This window comes from Rhinopithecus bieti, unplaced genomic scaffold (assembly GCF_001698545.2).
Source record: "Rhinopithecus bieti isolate Rb0 unplaced genomic scaffold, ASM169854v2 scaffold_16097, whole genome shotgun sequence".
NCBI classification, from domain to species: domain Eukaryota; kingdom Metazoa; phylum Chordata; class Mammalia; order Primates; family Cercopithecidae; genus Rhinopithecus; species Rhinopithecus bieti.
This window is the reverse complement of record NW_016808851.1, coordinates 1,127,882-1,146,661: the sequence shown is the minus strand read 5'-3', so window position 1 is coordinate 1,146,661 and position 18,780 is coordinate 1,127,882. Positions and strand designations below refer to the sequence as shown.

Below are 18,780 nucleotides of genomic sequence, written 5' to 3'. Positions count from 1 at the left end.
AAAAAAAAAAAAAAAACCAAACCAGGCCGGGCACGATAGTGTGCAGTGGCATGTTCTCGGCCCACTGCAACCTCCACCTGCCAGGTTCAAGTGATTCTTGGGCCTTAATCTCCAGAGTAGCTGGAATTACAGGCATGTGCCAGGATGCCCAGCTCATTTTTGTATTTTTATTACAGATGGGGTTTCGCCACGTTGGCCAGGCTGGTCTCCAACTCCTGACTTCAAGTGATCTGCTCGCCTCAGCCTCCCAAAGGATTGGGATTACAGGAGGGAGCCATTGTGCCTGGCCGGTTTTTTTTTTTTTTTTTTTTTTTTTTTGAGCCTGGCTCCGTTGCTCGGGTCGGAATGCAGTGGGGGTGATCTTGGCTCACTGCAACCTCTGCCTCCCAGGCTCAAGCGATCCTCCCACCTCAGCCTCCTAAGTAGCTGAGAATATGGGGCATGTGCCACTATGCCTGGCTAATTTTTAAAATATTTTTAGTAGAGACAGGATCTGCCATGTCACCCAGGTTAGTCTTGAACTCCTAGATTCAAGCGATCCTCCTACCTTGGCCTCCCTAAATGCTAGGATTACAGGCATGAGCCACCGTGCCTGGCCATGCAGTGTTCTCATGATGCAGCTGCTCATTCCTCTTCTACAAATCTGACTTAGGAACATCGATGTGTTGTAAGAGCAAAATGAATGAACACAGGTGCAACACTGGTTCCGTGTTCACGTTCAAGGAGCCCTTGTACTTTACTCAAAACACCACCCCCTCAACCTCCGAGAGACTAGGGAGACTGGAAGCCTGTGCTGTTTGAGTGTTTTTTTTCCCTAAACCCTAAGGTCGTAGTTTTCTCTCTCTCTTAAGTGGTCCATTAGTGTGGTACCTTAATGTTTGTTCCTGTGATCGTATTTAATGTTCCTCATGAGCTTGCTTTTAGATGAGAAAGTGGACACTCTCCATTGCAATGGTCTCATCTGATCTAAATTTAAGTCAGAAAGCCTGGGGAGGGATGGAGTGAGTAGTAGAAGGCAGCCAGCCAACATGCATTGTGACTTTGATAGTTCATCATTTTACCTTCTCTCATAATTTCAGATGAAATAATGCATTTCTAGAAACTTCCATCATAGTGACAATCATTTTGCATGCTAGAAGACAGCTTTCAATGACACTACAGGGATTCTTGTGACATGTGCAAGTGTATTAAACACAGGCCACTGTTTTTTTCTCATTGTGTGCTATTTCAACCATCGAGGAAAGAAAGCTGGGGCAGGCTTTGCCAGAATCACACAGGGATGAGTGGGATGCTTTGAGAAGGTGGAGCCTGTGCTCACGACAGGTGCAGATCCCTCGAAACTGTCTCACACAGCTGAACGATGTGCCTGGCAGGCTGGGAGTTGGGTTATATACTGCAGGCCAGCAGAGGTTTCATAGAGAACCTAGAAGCCAGTGTTGGAGAAGCATCTAGATTTGAGAGGGATCTAAGTGTTTACAGAAGGTCTGGTCAAGCAGGAGGTATCTAGGGCTGGGTGCAGTGGCTCATGCCTGCAATCCCAGCACTTTGGGAGGCTGAGGCAGGCAGATCACTTGAGGTCAGGAGTTCGAGACCAGCCCAGCCAACATGGTGAAACCCTGCCTCTACTACAAATACAAAAATTTGCTGGGCGTGGTGCCCCACGCCTGTAATCCCAGCTACTAAGGAGGCTGAGGCAGGAGAATCGTTTGAAACCGGGAGGTGGAGGTTGCAGTGAGTTGAGATTTCGCCAGTGCACTCCACCCTGGGTGACAGAGCCAGACTCTGCCAAAAAAAAAAAAAAAAAAAAACCAAACATAAAGGAAGCAGGAGGTATCTGGAAATTTGGGGTTGGATCATGGAAAGGAGGCCAGGGGATAAGAGGTTTATGGGAGGCTTGTTGAAGCCGTTCACATTGGATGATCAAAGGTTGTTTAAAGGCAACTCAATCATAATTAAGAAAGCAGAATATTAAAGAGCATGGGGGGAGAAACAGGAGAAACAGGGGGGAGATACATAGCTGACTGGAAAATGTAAGGACCAGCTTTCCACAGAACACTCCAAACATTCTAATGCACAACAAGAGGAGAAGAGAGCGCTGAAGAAAGGGCTATGGGCTCAGGCTGAGATGGGAGGGAGAGCCAGAGGAGGTCAAAGGCTCTGAGGGGGAGACAGCTTTTCCAGGGACAAAGACAACCAAAAGAAGGGACAGCCTTTCAACCTAGAGTGTGTTTCTTCCTTCTAATTACTGTGAAATGTAAAAGGCAACAGAGATGTGCATCAATACCTTTTAAGTTTTAAGATCCTATTAATTAAACCCTATATGTACAATGTGAATGTACTTAATGCCACAGACTATACATGTAAAAATGATTAAAGGGGAATTTGTATGTTATACATATTTTACCACAATGGAAGATCCCCCACTGTATATCCACAGATATGCATTTTTTAAATGTTTATTTCAATGTGGAGGCTCGGGTTGCAAATGCTCCAAGTCCATGTAAAGGATAGCTCTCACACCCCACCAACAACTGGTGTAGGTTCCAGCTGGCATTTTCAAAACATAGAAAATAATTTCTTAAGAACCAACCAGAAAAACAGTAACAACAAACATCCTGCCTTAAAAAAGACCAGCAGAGGAGGAAACACCCCTGGCCATCTGGGCAGGGAGAGTGTGAAGTTCAGAAGTCAGCAGAGCTGGCTGTGGCTCCAGGCTGTCTTCGTGGTGTGTTTTGGTCTTCATCCTGCCCCCACTGGGATCAAGAGAATGGCTTCACGCAAGGAACAGGAAAGACCTTTTAATAAAAACAAACACTATCCTGTCTTGCTGTCAAGGCTATACCTCAAAATGTTTGCAAGGCTGGAGGAAGGATACAGGGATGATTTTCAACCTTAACTCCTCATTTAACAAACAATATTCAGACTGAAGGTCAAGCTGACTTCTCAGGGTCATACCTCCTTCTATGCAAAAATGACTGACGTTTTATGGTATCACTAAGGGCTCCCAATTCTCATGGAGAAGGAAAAATGCCAATGTCTTAGTTTAGTTTAGTAGTGCTTTAGGAGACTTGGTTTCTAATTCCTGGTTTTAACTCAGTGCAAAATAAACCAATCTTGGAGTTTGGCAAAATTACCTTGAGTTACAGGAGAATTGTTGAAGGTGAATTCAGGAGGCCCACTCTTTCGAAAGTGAACATGACAGGAGGAAGAGCTAGCACTGACTGACCGCTTTCCTCCCTTTTCTTTTTTGAGACGGAGTCTCGCTCTGCCACCCAGGCTGGAGTGCAGTGGCGCGATCTCAGCTCACTGCAAGCTCCACCTCCCAGGTTCACGCCGTTCTCCCTGCCTCAGCCTCCCAAGCAGCTGGGACTACAGGTGCCGCCACCATGCCCAGCTAATTTTTTGTATCTTTAGTAGAGACGGGGTTTCACCATGTTAATCAGGATGGTCTCGATCTCCTGATCTGGTGATCCACCTGCCTCGGCCTCCCAAAGTGCTGGGATTACAGGCGTGAGCCACCATGCCTGGCCTTTTTTTTTCTTTTTGAGACAGAGTCTAACTCTGTTGCCCAAGCTGGAGGGCAGTGGTGTGATCTCAGCTCACTGCAACCTCCACCTCCCAGGTTCAAGTGATTCTCCTGCCTCAGCCTCCCGATTAGCTGGGACTACAGGCATGTAACACCATACCTGTCTAGTTTTTATATTTTTAGTAGAGATGGGGGTTTCACCATGTTTCCCAGGCTGGTCTAGAACTCCTGGCCTCAGGTGATCCACCCGCCCGGCCTTCATTGCCTGCTTTCTATGTTCCAGCATTCTACTCTGGGGCATTTCATTTGGGTCTCACAACAACTTGGTGAAGTTGGTGTCACTGTCAGACACCATTGTACAAATGAGGATGCTGAGGCTAGAGAGATTAGTCAGTTTCCCCAAAACGCGTCCATAGTAGGAGGCCTCCTCAAGGCTTAAACTGAATTTACATGATCCCAAAGCTTTAGCCTGTTAGCTCTATGTAATATGTTCCTTCTCCTATCAAGTATCCATTTCTTATGGACAAGTCCATCACCTTCCCATCTATAATGCAGAGTTGAGCTCACACAGCAGATGGGATGTGCAGAGGCAAGCCTGGAAGAATGTATGGAGGAGGGATTTCTTAGCTAATAAAGTGTGCTTGTAGATTAGTGTTTCTTTCAGTCATCTGCGTCCCTGCAGACATGGAGATATTCTATTAGTGAACGATAAAGAGATAATTGTCAAAAGTCACATTAGAAGAGGAAAATTCAAAGAGAAGATGATTTTGAGGGGGACTTTTAACAGCTTCTTAAAAGGGATTGCAATCACCCTCAAGGGTAGAGAGGAAATGAGCCACTGTAATTCAAGTTTAAACACATTCATTTTCACACAATAAAACTTCTTCTGAGCAATTAGTCTACTACACCTTAGTCCATATTTTTCAATCTTTATTCTAAATTATTCATTGCTGCCTCCACCCGGTACCATAATTAAAAGTTGCCTACTCTTGAGTGAGAAGTTACTCTGGCAAAAAGAGATGCCAAATTGTTCTCTAGACAGCAGCTGCTGCTGAAGTCAGTTTTCTATAGAGTTCAGCAGAGACTCCCAAGTCAGAAGTGCAGCCTGTTTCTCCCTTTACCTGTAAGCTCGCCATCAGGAAGTCCAGCACACTGCTGTCTGGCCGCACAGCGCCTCTGAGAGCCAGGTGTCCCACTCTCTCCAGCTGAACCACTCTCCAGTGGGGTTCTGAGACAATTTCTACTTCACACTCAAATGCAGTCATGCCCTGGACTCTAGCACTATTTTCCATTACCCTAAATCATCTCCTGTGTTTTCCTTCCACACGACTGGGGTGGAGAAAGAACAGCACACAAGATGCCACCAGTCTTGTACTGAATACATTCTTGGGGATATAAAGTCTGGGGAGACACCAAGGGGCACAAAGAAACCCAGTTTGCTTTGAGAAGCAAAGGTGGGAGAGTGCCATATGCAAAGCATTTACAGCTTCTTTCTCCTGTAGAGCAATGCCACACCTTTCTCACTGCCCAGCACCCAAGGGTTGGTTGTGAGGGTGTGGGGTTGTGGGGGAGGTAAGAAAGGGCTTCCAGAAAACCATTACTTAGTTACTAAAGTTTTACCAGGACCAACCAATGCAAGAAATCAGGGGGAAAGAAGGCTTGAGCTCCATTACTGACTGCACCAATGAATTCAGATTTTTACATGGTGACAAGACAAGACTGTAAATGGTCTTAGATGATCTAAATCTTGCCAGTGTGAGGAACATAGCTAACAGGCAGGCAGTACAAAGAGAGCCAGCAGCAGCAGCAGCTCTTTTGATGAACCGTCACGCTGCAGTAGGCTGGGAGGCTGATTATCTAACAAATAATTATGCAGCTCAAATCGAATTTCTGTTACAAGAAAAGCGAGACGTGTGTTGGCAAAGGAGGCAGGGATCCTGGCCTTGAGGTCACCTATCAAATAGAGGACTTTAGACCACATTATTATTAAACACTTTCCTTCTTTCAGAGGAGAGCTGACATTTTAGCAGCATTATCTCCATGAAGAATGGGAATTCAGAAAAAAAAAAATATTGAAATATCCGTGGAAAGGAAAAGGGTTCATCTTAGGGTTAGTGCATGTCTGAGACAGCATAACTCAGAAGCATTTCTTCTGATTACTGACCTCTTTTTCACCTGGGCTGTTTTCCTTGAAAAGAGCCACACTTCATGAAATCATTCATGAAAATAACTGCTTTTGCTACGTAGAGTTGGGTGGTTCATGATCAGACGGCAAGATGGTCTGAGGCACACTCACAGCAGGATCTAGGGGTGACTCTCCCCACAGTGGTTTATGTAGAAAGGCCCTGGCATGTGTCAAGGGTTGTAGGCACCCTGGCGAGCCTTACCCAGGACCAAGGAACAGGAACCCAGGGTCCCCTTGGCCACCCGCCATCTGAGTTGGCTTCAATGCCTGACTTGCCCACAGCAGGGCTACATCTATTTTGCGCTGAACATCTCTAGGTCTGAGAACTCAAACTTCCAACTGGAACATTTTTCTTTTCACTCATCCAAAATCTTCTCTCTCAATTGATCTCTACCACCTCTGTAGTCCAGAATATTCTAGTTCCTCATTCACAAAATGGCCTCATAAAAATGACAAACCTTTTCTGAGCTAGCCTCCAATTCATTCCCTGTGTCCTTCCTTCCATAAACACTGACTGCGTGCTGGTGACGATGTCCCCTGTGTGGCATGGAGTCTATGCCTGTGCCCATCACTGTCACCCTTCCTCTTCAGGAGGGTCACTCAGTCACTGTCCCCTTTAACTATGTCTCCCCCCAGACCTCCAATACACACACACTTTTGAGCATAGTACTTAGCTCTGAAGAACAGAGCAGGATGATGAGCTCAACCATCTGGACATTCTTTCTCCTAGCTCTGCCTCTTCCTAGCTATGGGACACTGAGCAGTTGACTTAGTTTCTTTGTGCTTTAGTTTTCTTATCCGTAAAATGGGAAGATATCACCAGTTCTCACCTAAGAGGGATGTTAGGACCACAGAGGTGAACATGTGCAAAGCGCCCATATACCTGGCACACAAACAACTCCTTAAAAGCAGGAGCTGTGGTAATATTAAATATTGATACATCAGCCCCACGCTCTCACCACGGTGATTCCAGGCTTATCAACAACGCTGCTAAGCTCTTGCTTCACTGATTTCTTCTTCAACTTATGCTATTGATTTATGCCACTGAACAGGAAAGAAGAGTGACACACCAAGAGAATATGTGAGGGATGAAGGAACAGGAGAAGCAGCAACCAGTTTGAAGCCTGGGTGCCCCGCAATCACATACCACCCCTGAAGACAAATCCATCAGCCAGAACCAGAGCCACAAAATTCAGAATGGAGATGTCAGAGGGCTGCAAAGACAGACAATCTGAGGAGGAGAGTGAGCCCTGGGAAGCTCAGGTCTGACTGAACCATCAACATGTGCTTAAAAATATCCTAGAGGACCCAGCAATCCCACTTCTGGGAATACATTTCCAATTGAATTGAAAACACAGTATTGAAGGGATATTTGTACATATGCCATAAACATGCATGCCCATACAGCATTACTTATAATAGCGGAGAGGGGGAGCTCAAGTGTCCATCCACAGATGGATGAAGAAACAAAATGTGGGATATCCAAAGAATGGGAGTGTATTCAGCCCGAAAAAGAAAGAAAATTCTGGCCGGGCGCGGTGGCTCACACCTGTAATCCCAGCACTTTGGGAGGCTGAGGCGGGTGGATCACGAGGTCAGGAGTTCGAGACCAGCCTGACCAACAAGGTGAAGCCCTGTCTCTGCTAAAAATACAAAAAATAGCCAGGTGTGGTGGTGCATGCCTATAATTCCAACTACTCGGGAGGCTGAGGCAGGAGAATCGCTTGAACCTGAGAACAGAAGGTTGCAGTGAGCTGAGATGGTGCCATTGCACTCCAGCCTGGGCAACAAAAGCGAAACTCTATCTCAAAAAAAAAAAAAAAAAAAAAAAATTCTGACATGCTACAACATGCATGCACATTATGCTAAGTGAAATAAGCCAGCCACAGTATGATGCTACTTACATGAGGACCCTAGAGTTGTTACATTCATAGAAACGAAGGAGAATGGTGGCTGGCAGGGGCTGTGGGGAGGGGCATGGGGAGTTGTTCAGTGGGTACAGTTTCAGTTTTGCAAGATGAAAAGCGTTCTGGAGATTGGCTGCACAACAATGTGAATGTACTTAACACTACTGATGTGCACTTAAAAATGGTTAAGATGGGCTGGGCGCGGTGGCTACGCCTGTAATCCCAGCACTCTGGGAGGCCAAGGCAAGCGGACTGCCGGAGCTCAGGAGTTCAAGACCAGCCTGGGCAACATGGTGAAACCCCAACTCTACTAAAATGAAAAAGAAATTAGCCGGGCATGGCGGCGTGTGCCTGTATTCCCAGCTACTCGGGAGGCTGAGGCAGAAGAATTGCTTGAACCTGGGAGGCGGAGGTTGCAGTGAGCTGAGATCACGCCACTGTACTCCAGCCTGGGCAACAGAGTAAAGTTCTGTCTCCAAAAAAAAAAAAAAAAAAAAGGTTAAAAAAAAATTTTGTTATATATATTTTACCACAATGAAAAAATATATGTATATATACACACACATACACTAGATTATAGTTCAATAAAACCACAAGAGAAAAGAACCATAACAGAAATGAACAAGCAGAGGCCAGGTGTGGTGGCTCATGCCTGTAATCCCAGCACTTTGGGAGGCCGAGGCAGGTGAACCATGAGGTCAGGAGTTCGAGACCAGCCTGTCCTAGATGGTGAAACCCCAACTCTACTAAAAATACAAAAAATTAGCCGGGCGTGGTGGCAGGTGTCTGTAATCCCAGCTACTCAGGAGGTTGAGGCAGAGAATTGCTTGAACCTGGGAGGCAGAGGTTGCAGTGAGCCAAGATTGCGCCACTGTACTCCAGCCTGAGCAACAGAGTAAGACTCTGTCTCAAAAAAAAAAAAAGAGAAACGAACAAGGAAAATACCTCCCATGGTTTCCCAAGCCTCGCGAAATTGCTCTTGTTCCTGTGCAACTCCTGAAGGTGTCAGCTGTCAAATCCTGTTCACTAAAGTACCTCTTCACTTAGGCCTGCGATTTGGGAGTCTTCAAAAGCACAGGCTTTGGGACAAGGAGCTAGGGTCTGCACTTGGAAATGTGACTTTGTGGCTTAAACTCTTCTACCTTCTTGTTTGTTTGTTTAAGACAGGGTCTCACTCTGTCGCCCAGGCTGGAGTGCAGTGGTGTGATCTCGATCTTGGCTCACTGCAGCCTCCACCTCCTGGGTTCAAGCAGTTCTCCCACCTCAGCCTCCTGAGTAGTGTAGCTGGGATTACAGGCGCCCGCCACCATGCCCACCTAATTTTTGTATTTTTAGTAGAGATGGGGTTTCTCTATGTTGGCCAGGCCCATCTCGCACTCCTGACCTCAAGTGATCTGCCCGCCCTAGCCTCCCAAAGTGCTGGGATTACAGGCGTGAGCCACTGCACCCAGCCTACACTCTTCTATCTTTAGTTTGCTTATCTGCAGGGTTGTGGTGACAACTGAATGGGACAATCCATGCTAAGGTGTAAGAAATGCGAGCCATTGTTTTTACTAGATCTTACCTGAACATCATACAGGAATTGGAATCGGCTTCTTTTACTCGCAGCCTCTCTCACAGCCCGAGCCAAGTCCACCGACCCCTTTCCACCAACCGACCAGTGATAGCAGGGGACTGCATCAAAGGCACCAGCCCGCTTTGCAAGCTCACACACCAAGTCAACCTCAGCGCGGGTGTCGGTCCTAGTGAAGAAAATGTTTGTGGTTTTGCATCTGTATCCATTTAGCGATGTTTTGAAAGAAAGACTAACCATTTATACAGAACTTCGCTCCCTAACACTGAATACATTTTAAACATCAAAAGTGGTCACATCGTGTTTAAATAAATCAGACTTAAAGAAAAGCATGGAAAAAAAAATCCTCTCCAAAGTGACTCAAATATTTCAAGTTGTTAAGGGCGTTATCAAGAAAATTCCGTAACATATCCCTTTGATCACTCACAGTTTGTTTCAGACAAAAATGCTGGGTAGAATTACCAAAAAAAAAAAAAAAAAAAGCCAAGGAGATAGTAACTCACTATATATAAATTTCACTTCCTTAATAACATTGTGAGAACACATTTGCTAAAATGAAACCAAACCAAATAAACAAACAGAAAGAACTGGGTATTTCTGTATACTTTTAGATGAAGCAAATACTAAATTCTAAAAAATTTTAGAAAGACCAAATACCCCAAGACACAAATATCGTTCACAGGGTGGCCTAGTGATAATGCCCACATTTAAAGGAGGAGGCCGGACTTACTTGAAGACATTCAGAGCCACCACAACGGGAACCCCAAAGAGCTGAGCGATCTGAATTTGCTTTTGGAGGTTACAGCAGCCATCTGCCACCAGCTGGACGTTCTGTAAAAAAGAAAAAAGCAAAACCCAGACCCCTGTGTATTGCCTCCCACCAAACCTGCCAAGCTAAACTGGCAGCACCTCTCTGGCAGGATTTGTGACATCTTTTTTCATTTTTTCCTCCAAGAAAGATGGCTGCAAGAATAAGGAGGTTCGTCTGCAAAAAAGTTTCTAAAATGATTCTGGGTCCAATGGCATATGTGTGGGTCTGAAGCCTGGCAGCTCATACTGCTGCGGACAGGCCGCAGGGTCTAGGCAATGTGCCTATGCTCTGCAGGTTGGGGTCTGACAGGCACAAGGCCCCAGGTGGGTGAGGAGCTCTGGCCAGGTATTCCTGGCTCAGATCCCTGGCGCCACCTGTAGGAGCTACGAGGTACTGCTGCCAGTAAATCAAAGTCTATTTACAGGAAAGTGTAAGCCACTCCTGTAAGTCATAAAGCCAACTGTATATAGACCTTCCATATCAAAAGAATACAGAAGTGTAAACTTCATATTTGTTTCTGACCTGGAGACCTTGAGTTCCTGCTCTGATGGCTGTCCTGGGGGTAGACAATAGTAGAAAAAGCCTATATCCATCTTTTCTTGATATTTAAGAGTTAATTGAATGCATTTTATCCTTTCACCCCACCCATTTCCTCTTGGATTCTTAGAACAGCATTTTTCTTTTATTTTTTTTGAGACAGAGTCTTGCTCTGTCATCCAGGCTGGAGTACAGTGGTGTGATCGCAGCTCACTGCAACCTCCGCCTCCCAGGTTCAAGCAATTCTCGTGCTGGGACTACAGGCGTGCGCTACCATGCCTGGCTAATTTTTGTATTTTTAGTAGAAATGAGGTTTTGCCATGTTGGCCATGGGTTTTGCCTGGCTGGTCTTGAACTCCTGGCCTCATGTGATCCGGCCGCCTTGGCCTCCCCAAATGCTGAAATTACAGGTGTGAGTCGCTGCGCCAGCCAGAACAGCACTTTTCTAAGGGATCACTGAAGGATGGCTCATTCACTGAAAGCCAACGAGTCACCGGATTTGAGAGATTCTTCACATAAGTGTCTAAACAGCTCCTCTTACCTCCTCTGTATATTCTTTCTTAAGAGGAACACCAGCAGTTACCTGAAATAAGGAGAGAAAACATGAAGAATAATCCTATAAAAATGCTTACACAACTGATCTGAAAGAAAGACCAACACAATCACATTCAGTTTTTAGAAAGGTACCCCTACATTTTGTGCTTTTAAAACAGTAGCTGGCAGCACTAGCTGAACCTAAACTCTTGTGGGAAGCTTTTCGAAAACACTGATCCCTGGGCTCCACCCAGACCAATGAAAGCAGAAGTTCTGGGAGGGAAAGCTGGCATCAGTAATGTTTAAAATCTCCCTGGATGATTCTAATTTGAGCCAATGGAACAGTATGAAACTTCTCAAACATTGGTTCAAATTAGAACATAAAACTAATGATATGTTTAATACCTGATTTATACAGAGTACATCACCATTTGAAATCATTTTACGGTAACTGCCACAAAGCTCTGTTGTCCAGGCTGGAGGGCAGTGCATGATCACAGCTCACTGCAGTCTCAAACTCCAGGGCTCAAGTGATCCTCCTGCCTCAGCCTCCCCAGTAGCTAGGAATATAGGTGTATACCACCACACCCAGATAATTTTTTATTATTTTGTAGAGACAAGGTCTCGCTATGTTCCCCAGGCTGGTCTCAAACTCTCGGGCTCAAACAGTCCTCCCACCTCGGCCTCCCACAGTGCTGGCATTACAGGTGTGATCCACTGTGCCCGGCCTCGTGGTTAATCTTATGTGTCAACTTTGCTGGGCCAGAGGGTACCCATTATTTGTTCAAACATTATTTTGAGTGTTTCTGTGATGGTGTCTATGATGACATTAACATGGAAATCAGCAGCCTTTGAGTAAGCAGGTTGCCCTACATAATGTGGCTTGATCTCAGCTGATCAGTCAAAGGCCTTTTTGAGTATAACAAAAAGACCGGCCTCCCCTGAATGCGGGAGAATTCTCCAGCAGACTGCTGCCTTCACACCGCACTAGCACCACTGGCTCTCCGGGGTCTTCAGCTTGCCGGCCCACAGTGCAGAGTTTGGACTTGCCAGCTTCTGTAATCATGTGACCCAATTCCTTAGAATAAATATCTTTCTCTCTCTATACACACATCCTATTGATTCTATGTGTGAATAACCGTGATTCATACAATGGTTAGTTTAAAGAACTAATTGTGGAAGAATCTGTGGATCCCAAAGCATAGCCGAATATTAGCTGTTGGATTGCACAGGGAATGGCTGAGCACTTTGGGGGACAGCATGTGAGTTTAAAATGACCGAGGCTAAAATGGGCAAATTCAAGGGCCATAAGGTTTTCCACTGTACAAATTATGGAAAAAAAACAAGCTGAATAAACATAAGAGGCAGCCATGGTTATTTGTGTAATGATCAAAAGGAAGTCGATCCCAGCACAGTATCTGTAGCAAAAAAGAAAAAGAAAAAAAGAAAACAGAAGTAGAAATGAATAATCATGGCTCAAAAATACAGAGCTATTCAATAAGAAGGAAAGACACCGAGACGAGCACTATGGAATAGAGGATTAAGAGGATGAAAGTTCATTTATCTTGCCATTATTGAAAACACTCCCTGCATACAGACTATGCCAGACACTTGGAACATACCAATTAATAAGACATGGTCCCTAAACTCAAGGAATTGAGAATTACATAGGGAGACACAGAGCAAGGCATTCATGAAACAATATGAGGCAGAAGGTACTACCAGAGCCCAGGAGAGGGATGCTTAGCTTCACCTGCCTTTTGTTTGTTTGTTTGTTTGTTGTTGTTGTTGTTGAGACAGAGTTTCGTTCTTGTCACCCAGGCTGGAGTGCAATGGTGCGATCTGAGATCACTGCAGCCTCCACCTCCCGAGTTCAAGTGATTCTTTCGCCTCAGCCTCCCGAGTAGTGGGGATGATAGCTGCCCGCCACCACTCGTCTCGAACTCCTCAGGTGATCCACCTGCCTCAGCCTCCCAAAGTGCTGGAATTATAGGCGTGAGCCACCGCGTCTGGCTGGTTCCCGCCTTTTCTTATCCTCCAACCATAGCTGTGCCTACTAACCCTATTCCTTGTTACCACGATCCCTGGCTGAGAACCATGACATTAAGCAGGAGTGGAAGAGACACAAAGGATTAATGTGGCACAAAAGTGCAACCACTGAAAAACAGAGCATATATGTTAAGATGAATGAAATAGGATTGTAAAGCATGTAGAGAATTTTTACAGCACAGAGACCAGAGTCTGGAAAACTATGGGACTGGCGTCGGGAGACCCGGACTGTAGATCTGATCAGTCCCTGAAATAGATGTGAGATATCACACAAGCCACTGGGTCTCTCTGTGCCTCAGAGATTTTCTCTTTATAAAGACTGAATGAGATCAGACAATCTCTAAGCCCTTTCCATAATTTTCAGGGTGGCAGGGCAGGGAGGGAGAATACCAAATGCATCCTACATGGGCAGAAGTAGTTTTTGAAAACAGAAGTTGTTATGCAGACTCAAATTCTAAAATCCAGGAAGAACTGTAGCAACAAGGAGTGTTTTCAGTAAAGTCAGAATTCTTTATGATTTACTACTTTTAATCTGCATTATATCATTCTTGCATTTGAAATGATGATGAGCCCGGCACGCGTGAGGTGGCTCACGCCTATAATCCCAGCACTTTGGGAGGCCGAGGCGGGCAGATCACGAGGTCAGGAGATCGAGACCATCCTGGCTAACACGGTGAAACCCCGTCTCTACTGAAAATACAAAACATTAGCCGGGCGTGGTGGTGCGCGCCTGTAGTCCCAGCTACTCAGAGGCTGAGGCAGGAGAAGAGTGTAAAAACCTGAGAGGCGGAGCTTGCAGTGAGCTGAGATTGCGCCACTGTACTCCAGCCTGGGCGACAGAGCGAGACTCTGTCTCAAAAAAAAAAAAAAAAAAAGAAATGATGATGAAGCTTTAGGCAAAAATGAAATGAAGTGCTTAAGTGTCGGGTACTAGAAATGGATTTGGATTTAGAACATTTCTGCCCTTCATTAACATCCAGCTCTGCATGGTGGACATAGTAGATTTAGATCTGAAGTGCTCGGCACTCTGCTGGCCTGCTGACATTGTCCACATTCCCTAAGCCTATCAAACCTCAGCTTCCTTATCTGTAAAATGGTATAAAAATAATGTCCACTTCTCCCAGGACAAAGAATTGCTTTACAGCGTTTCATGATGGCAAACCCGCTTCTTGTTTTGACTATGTAATAATCACTGAATACATGACTTTTGTCACATACACAGTACAGTATGCCAATTAAGAAATCAGACTTGGCAGTTCGTCTTATATGTGAATATTATAATGACAGAGAAATTTTATTTTATTTTATTTCAAAATGATTAATCAGTATAAAATGTCTTATTCTACACTTTGAAATTCCTAAAAATGAAACAAACGAACAACAAACAAACAAACAAAAAAACAAACCCCAAAATCTATGCACAGGTTTTCTGCAGAAAGGAATATATTTCCTTTATAATGTCTGCAATTGCTATACATATTAGGATAGGTAAATATCAAAAGTCTTTAAAGAAGTTAAAATTGAATTTGTGTTTTCCAAGCAAAGCTCTCTTAGAAACAATCCTGTATTATAACAGAGTTGTGAGAAGAAATCATAATAAACAGAAAGAGAAGGAAAATAGTTTTAGATGAAATCTGATGAGTTGCAGCATCAGTGAACCGAAAACTATCTGTACAAACAATGAAAATCTCAGTCATCAAAGAACTCACTCTAATCCTCATGTTCTTCGTTCAGGGACAAGAGCCTCTAGCCCCCCATTACCATATGGTTATACAATCTTGGCCTGAGTATCAGATGTGAAGCTTAAGGTTAAAAAGTGGTTGCATTATGCTCCTTTCCAAAATGTTGTTTAGGAAAGAACTGTGGGTGTTACTGTTTACTCGAACTTACTAAACTCAAAGTGCCCTATGAAAAAAAAAAAAAAAAAAAAAATGATGATGAAGCTTTAGGCAAAAATGAAATGAAGTGCTTAAGTGTCGGGTACTAGAAATGGATTGGAAAAAAAAAAGAGTTTTAGATGTCCACAAAGGAGGTCTACAGGAAAAAAAAAAGTTCTAGAAAAAATACTCTAGAAAACTATAGTCATTAAACAGGCAGGAATTTTTCAAATGCTCAATTCTGTTTTAACATAACGAAATTTCTTTGGTATTAGGAAGGCGATGTGGGCACTTACACTTGGCCCACCTCCATGCATCTTCAGAGCTCGCACCGTTGCCACCAACACAACCACGTTGGGCACCAAGCCGGAAGCTCGGCACTTGATGTTGAAGAATTTCTCCATTCCGATGTCAGCACCAAAGCCAGCTTCGGTCACTGTGGGGAAGCAAGTGGAATATGTGCTATTATCTTCTAAAAACAAAAGTAGGTTTTGGCAAACACCACTATGATTCGAGCTCAAAGGATAGCTTCCATTCCTTTTGTTTACCAACACAAAGGTGAACGGATTTCCCCACTGTCATAGAAAGGTTCTTCATTCTCTGCCCTAAAGAGACTGCACCCTTCTCCGCTTCACGCCACCAGGCCTGAGGGATTCCTTGTGATGACAAGGCCAAGACTTTTCTTCCAATATCAAAGCTCACAGCTAAGCTTTTTTTTTTTTTTTTTTTTTTTTTTTTTGAGACGGAGTCTTGCCCTGTCGCCCAGGCTGGAGTACAGTACAGTGGCGTGATCTCGGTTCACTGCAACCTCCGCCTCCCGGGTACAAGCGATTCTCCTGCCTCAGCCTCCTGAGTAGCTGGGACTACAGGTGTGTGCCACCACACCCGGCTAATTTTTTTCTTTTATTTTTAGTAGATATGGGGTTTCACCATGTTGGCCAGGTTGGTCTCAAACTCCTGACTCTTGTGATCCAACCGCCTCCCTCCCAAAGTGCTGGGATTACAGGCGTTGAGCCAAGGCGCCCGGCCAGTGAAGCTTTTCTTCATACAGATGGAGATTTTTAACTTTGTAATCAGGTTCCAAATTGTATCAAAGGGTAATGAGAGTGTGATTACAATAGAAGATGCTTTCTTACTCTTTTACTTTATTTTATTTTTTTTGAGTTGGAGTTTTGCTCTTGTCCCCTAGGCTGGAGTGCAATGGCGCGATCTCGGCTCACTGCAACCTCCACCTCCTGGGTTCAAGCGATTCTGCTTCAGCCTCCCAAGTAGCTGGGATTACAGGAGCTCACCACCATGCCCGGCTAATTTTTTTTGTATTGTTAGTAGAGATGAGTTTTCACCATGTTGGCCAGGCTTGTCTCAAACTCCTGACCTCAGGTGATCCGCCCACCTCGGCCTCCCAAAGTGCTGGGACCGCGACCAGTCCTTTCTTACTCTTTATATTAAGAATAATTTATTTTAGTGCCACCCAGTCATTTCTGTTAACTGACAATTTTCAAGTTAGTTGAAGAGCATAAGGATACTGATGATCAATCTGGATACGAGACAGCAGCTTTATTAGAGAAACACCAGAAAACACTGATTTCTAGTCTCCACCCCTCAGTTGCTAGAAAAGGTCACAGCTGCCTTTCGAGAAAGCGAGACACTGGGTCAGCAGCATCTTCTTCATACACAGAGAGCTCTAGGGCCTTGCTACTCAATGCGTGGTTCACGATCAACAGCATCAGCGGTTCCTGAGAGCCTCTAAGAAATGTGGGATCTTGGGCTCCGCATAAAGTTTACAGAGTCAGAATCACATTGTTACAAGATCCCCAGGGGAGATGAGTGTCCATGAAAATCTGGGAAGCAAACCACTCTAGGAAGGGAATACTACTGATTTAAGAAAAAGTAAATGTTTATGAAATACATACTTACACGCTCATAGTACGACCAGTACACAGATAGGAATTGGTGGGAGAAAAATTGACTAAGATATTAGAAACATTTAACATGATCAGTTTCCTTGCTGTACTACAAACTTTCAAAATTTACAATTATAAGTGGCATCTTATAATTTTGTAAAGTTGCTGTAGCAAGATTTACAAAATTGTTCCCCCTGTTACGGAACATTTGGGTTGTTTCCAATATAAACAATGCTGTACTGAAAACATCTGTGCCTATGTGCTTTAATCTCTTTCAAATTATGTTCTTGGAATAAATTCCCAAGGGTAAAGTAATAGGGTCAGAGGATATAAAAATTTTTTATGACCATTGATATGCTTTTGACAAATTTAAAAAATTACATTAAAAATGTTCAATTTGGGTAAATATAGCTACAAGCCATTTATCCTTTATTATGTGTTACTTGAACAAACTATGTGGCAGAACAATTTCGAGAAATAAAAGACATTCCTTTTTATATAGTATTTGAGACAAATCTTGTGATTTTATTAGTTGTGGTCAAAATCAGAGAAAACCACTTACAGTAACAATCCTTACGCATTTGCTAACTTTAGCATGTTGGTGGCATCATGGACCCCAAAAGAGGGATAATCCAGGTGACTTTTGTCAGAAGTCATCACTGACTGGGCTCCTGGAGGCGGAAGGCTGGACAATAAGGCCCCAGTACTGGATTACGTGGGGCTGTCCTGCAGGTTAGCACATAGACAGGACCTTGGATCCCTCCCAGTTGTGCAACCTTGGCAAGTTCTTTGTTGGAAGGATTAAGTGAGATGGCACAGGTACATTACTGAGTCACTGGGGTTTTTCTTGGTGCATACTGAGAACTCACAAAAATAGTTCACATCATTGTAACCAAAAGGATAATTCTCCCACTTGCTAATAACCATATTGAATTCCTAAGCATTTGTGGGAATTCCTGTTACATCGAGGCATTTTTCTCACAGGTAGACGCTCACTCTTAGGGTCACTACCCTGAAGCCTGCAGGGAAGCGGGAGAGAGAACATTTGTTATTCAGTTAGAGAGAGCTGGAGGACAGCACAGAGTTTTGCCTGGGAGGTTCAGAGAAACGGGGTGATGGAGTCAGGCTCTGAGGATCAAGTAGGATTTTTCCAAGCAGAGAAATGCAGAGTTGGGTATGGCAGGCAGAGGGCAAGAGGAGGAAGGAGAGGGAGGAAAGAAGAGTCACAGGTAAAGGACAGAGCCAGGGAAGGAATGGTCAAGATGACGGGAAATTATCCGTCATGACTGTAGAAGTCATTATTTCACCAGCAAGACCGGTTCACTGGCCTGATCAGTACTGGGGAGTGGGACTGAAGTAACCCAAATGTTATGCATTTTTTCAATGCCATAATGTTTTGAAAAACTGTTTAATGTCACTCTATAGTTGGAGGTAGATTGTTGTATACATTTTACATAATGGGGGCTGATCAAGTGATCTCTAAGTTCTTTCCAACTGGATGCATACTTATGTGTTAATCTACCCTGTTAGACTGCAAGCTCCATGATGACACGGACCATGTGTTTGAGACATTAATATGGCAAGACACATAGAAGGCCCTGAAGGAAAGTCATCATCTATCTCCAAACCAAATAAAAAGACTAGCAGAAAAGCACATCTAAAACACTTGGACACAAATACATTAATGAAAAGTTTCATTTGTAACCACTGAATGCCCTTGAAAAATTGCAAGCTCAAATTCCCTTCAAAAACCTAGCTCCACTATTCACAATAGCAAAGACTTGGAATCAACCCAAATGTCCATCTGTGACAGACTGGATTAAGAAAATGTGGCACATATACACCATGGAATACTATGCAGCCATAAAAAAGGATGA

General features: G+C 44.2%; 1 protein-coding gene across 2 annotated transcripts in view; it reads right to left on the bottom strand.

Annotated features, from left to right (window-relative positions):
* MTHFD1L (methylenetetrahydrofolate dehydrogenase (NADP+ dependent) 1 like) overlaps positions 1-18,780 on the bottom strand; it is a 247,378-nt gene that overhangs the window by 85,006 nt on the left and 143,592 nt on the right. For both annotated transcript variants that reach the window (XM_017887637.1, XM_017887636.1), the window contains 4 exons: positions 15,296-15,435; positions 11,081-11,122; positions 9,922-10,022; positions 9,183-9,360 (listed from right to left, as the gene is read on the bottom strand). In XM_017887637.1, coding sequence (XP_017743126.1) covers positions 9,183-9,360; positions 9,922-10,022; positions 11,081-11,122; positions 15,296-15,435 — 461 coding nt within the window. The remainder of the gene's footprint in view (positions 1-9,182; positions 9,361-9,921; positions 10,023-11,080; positions 11,123-15,295; positions 15,436-18,780) is intronic.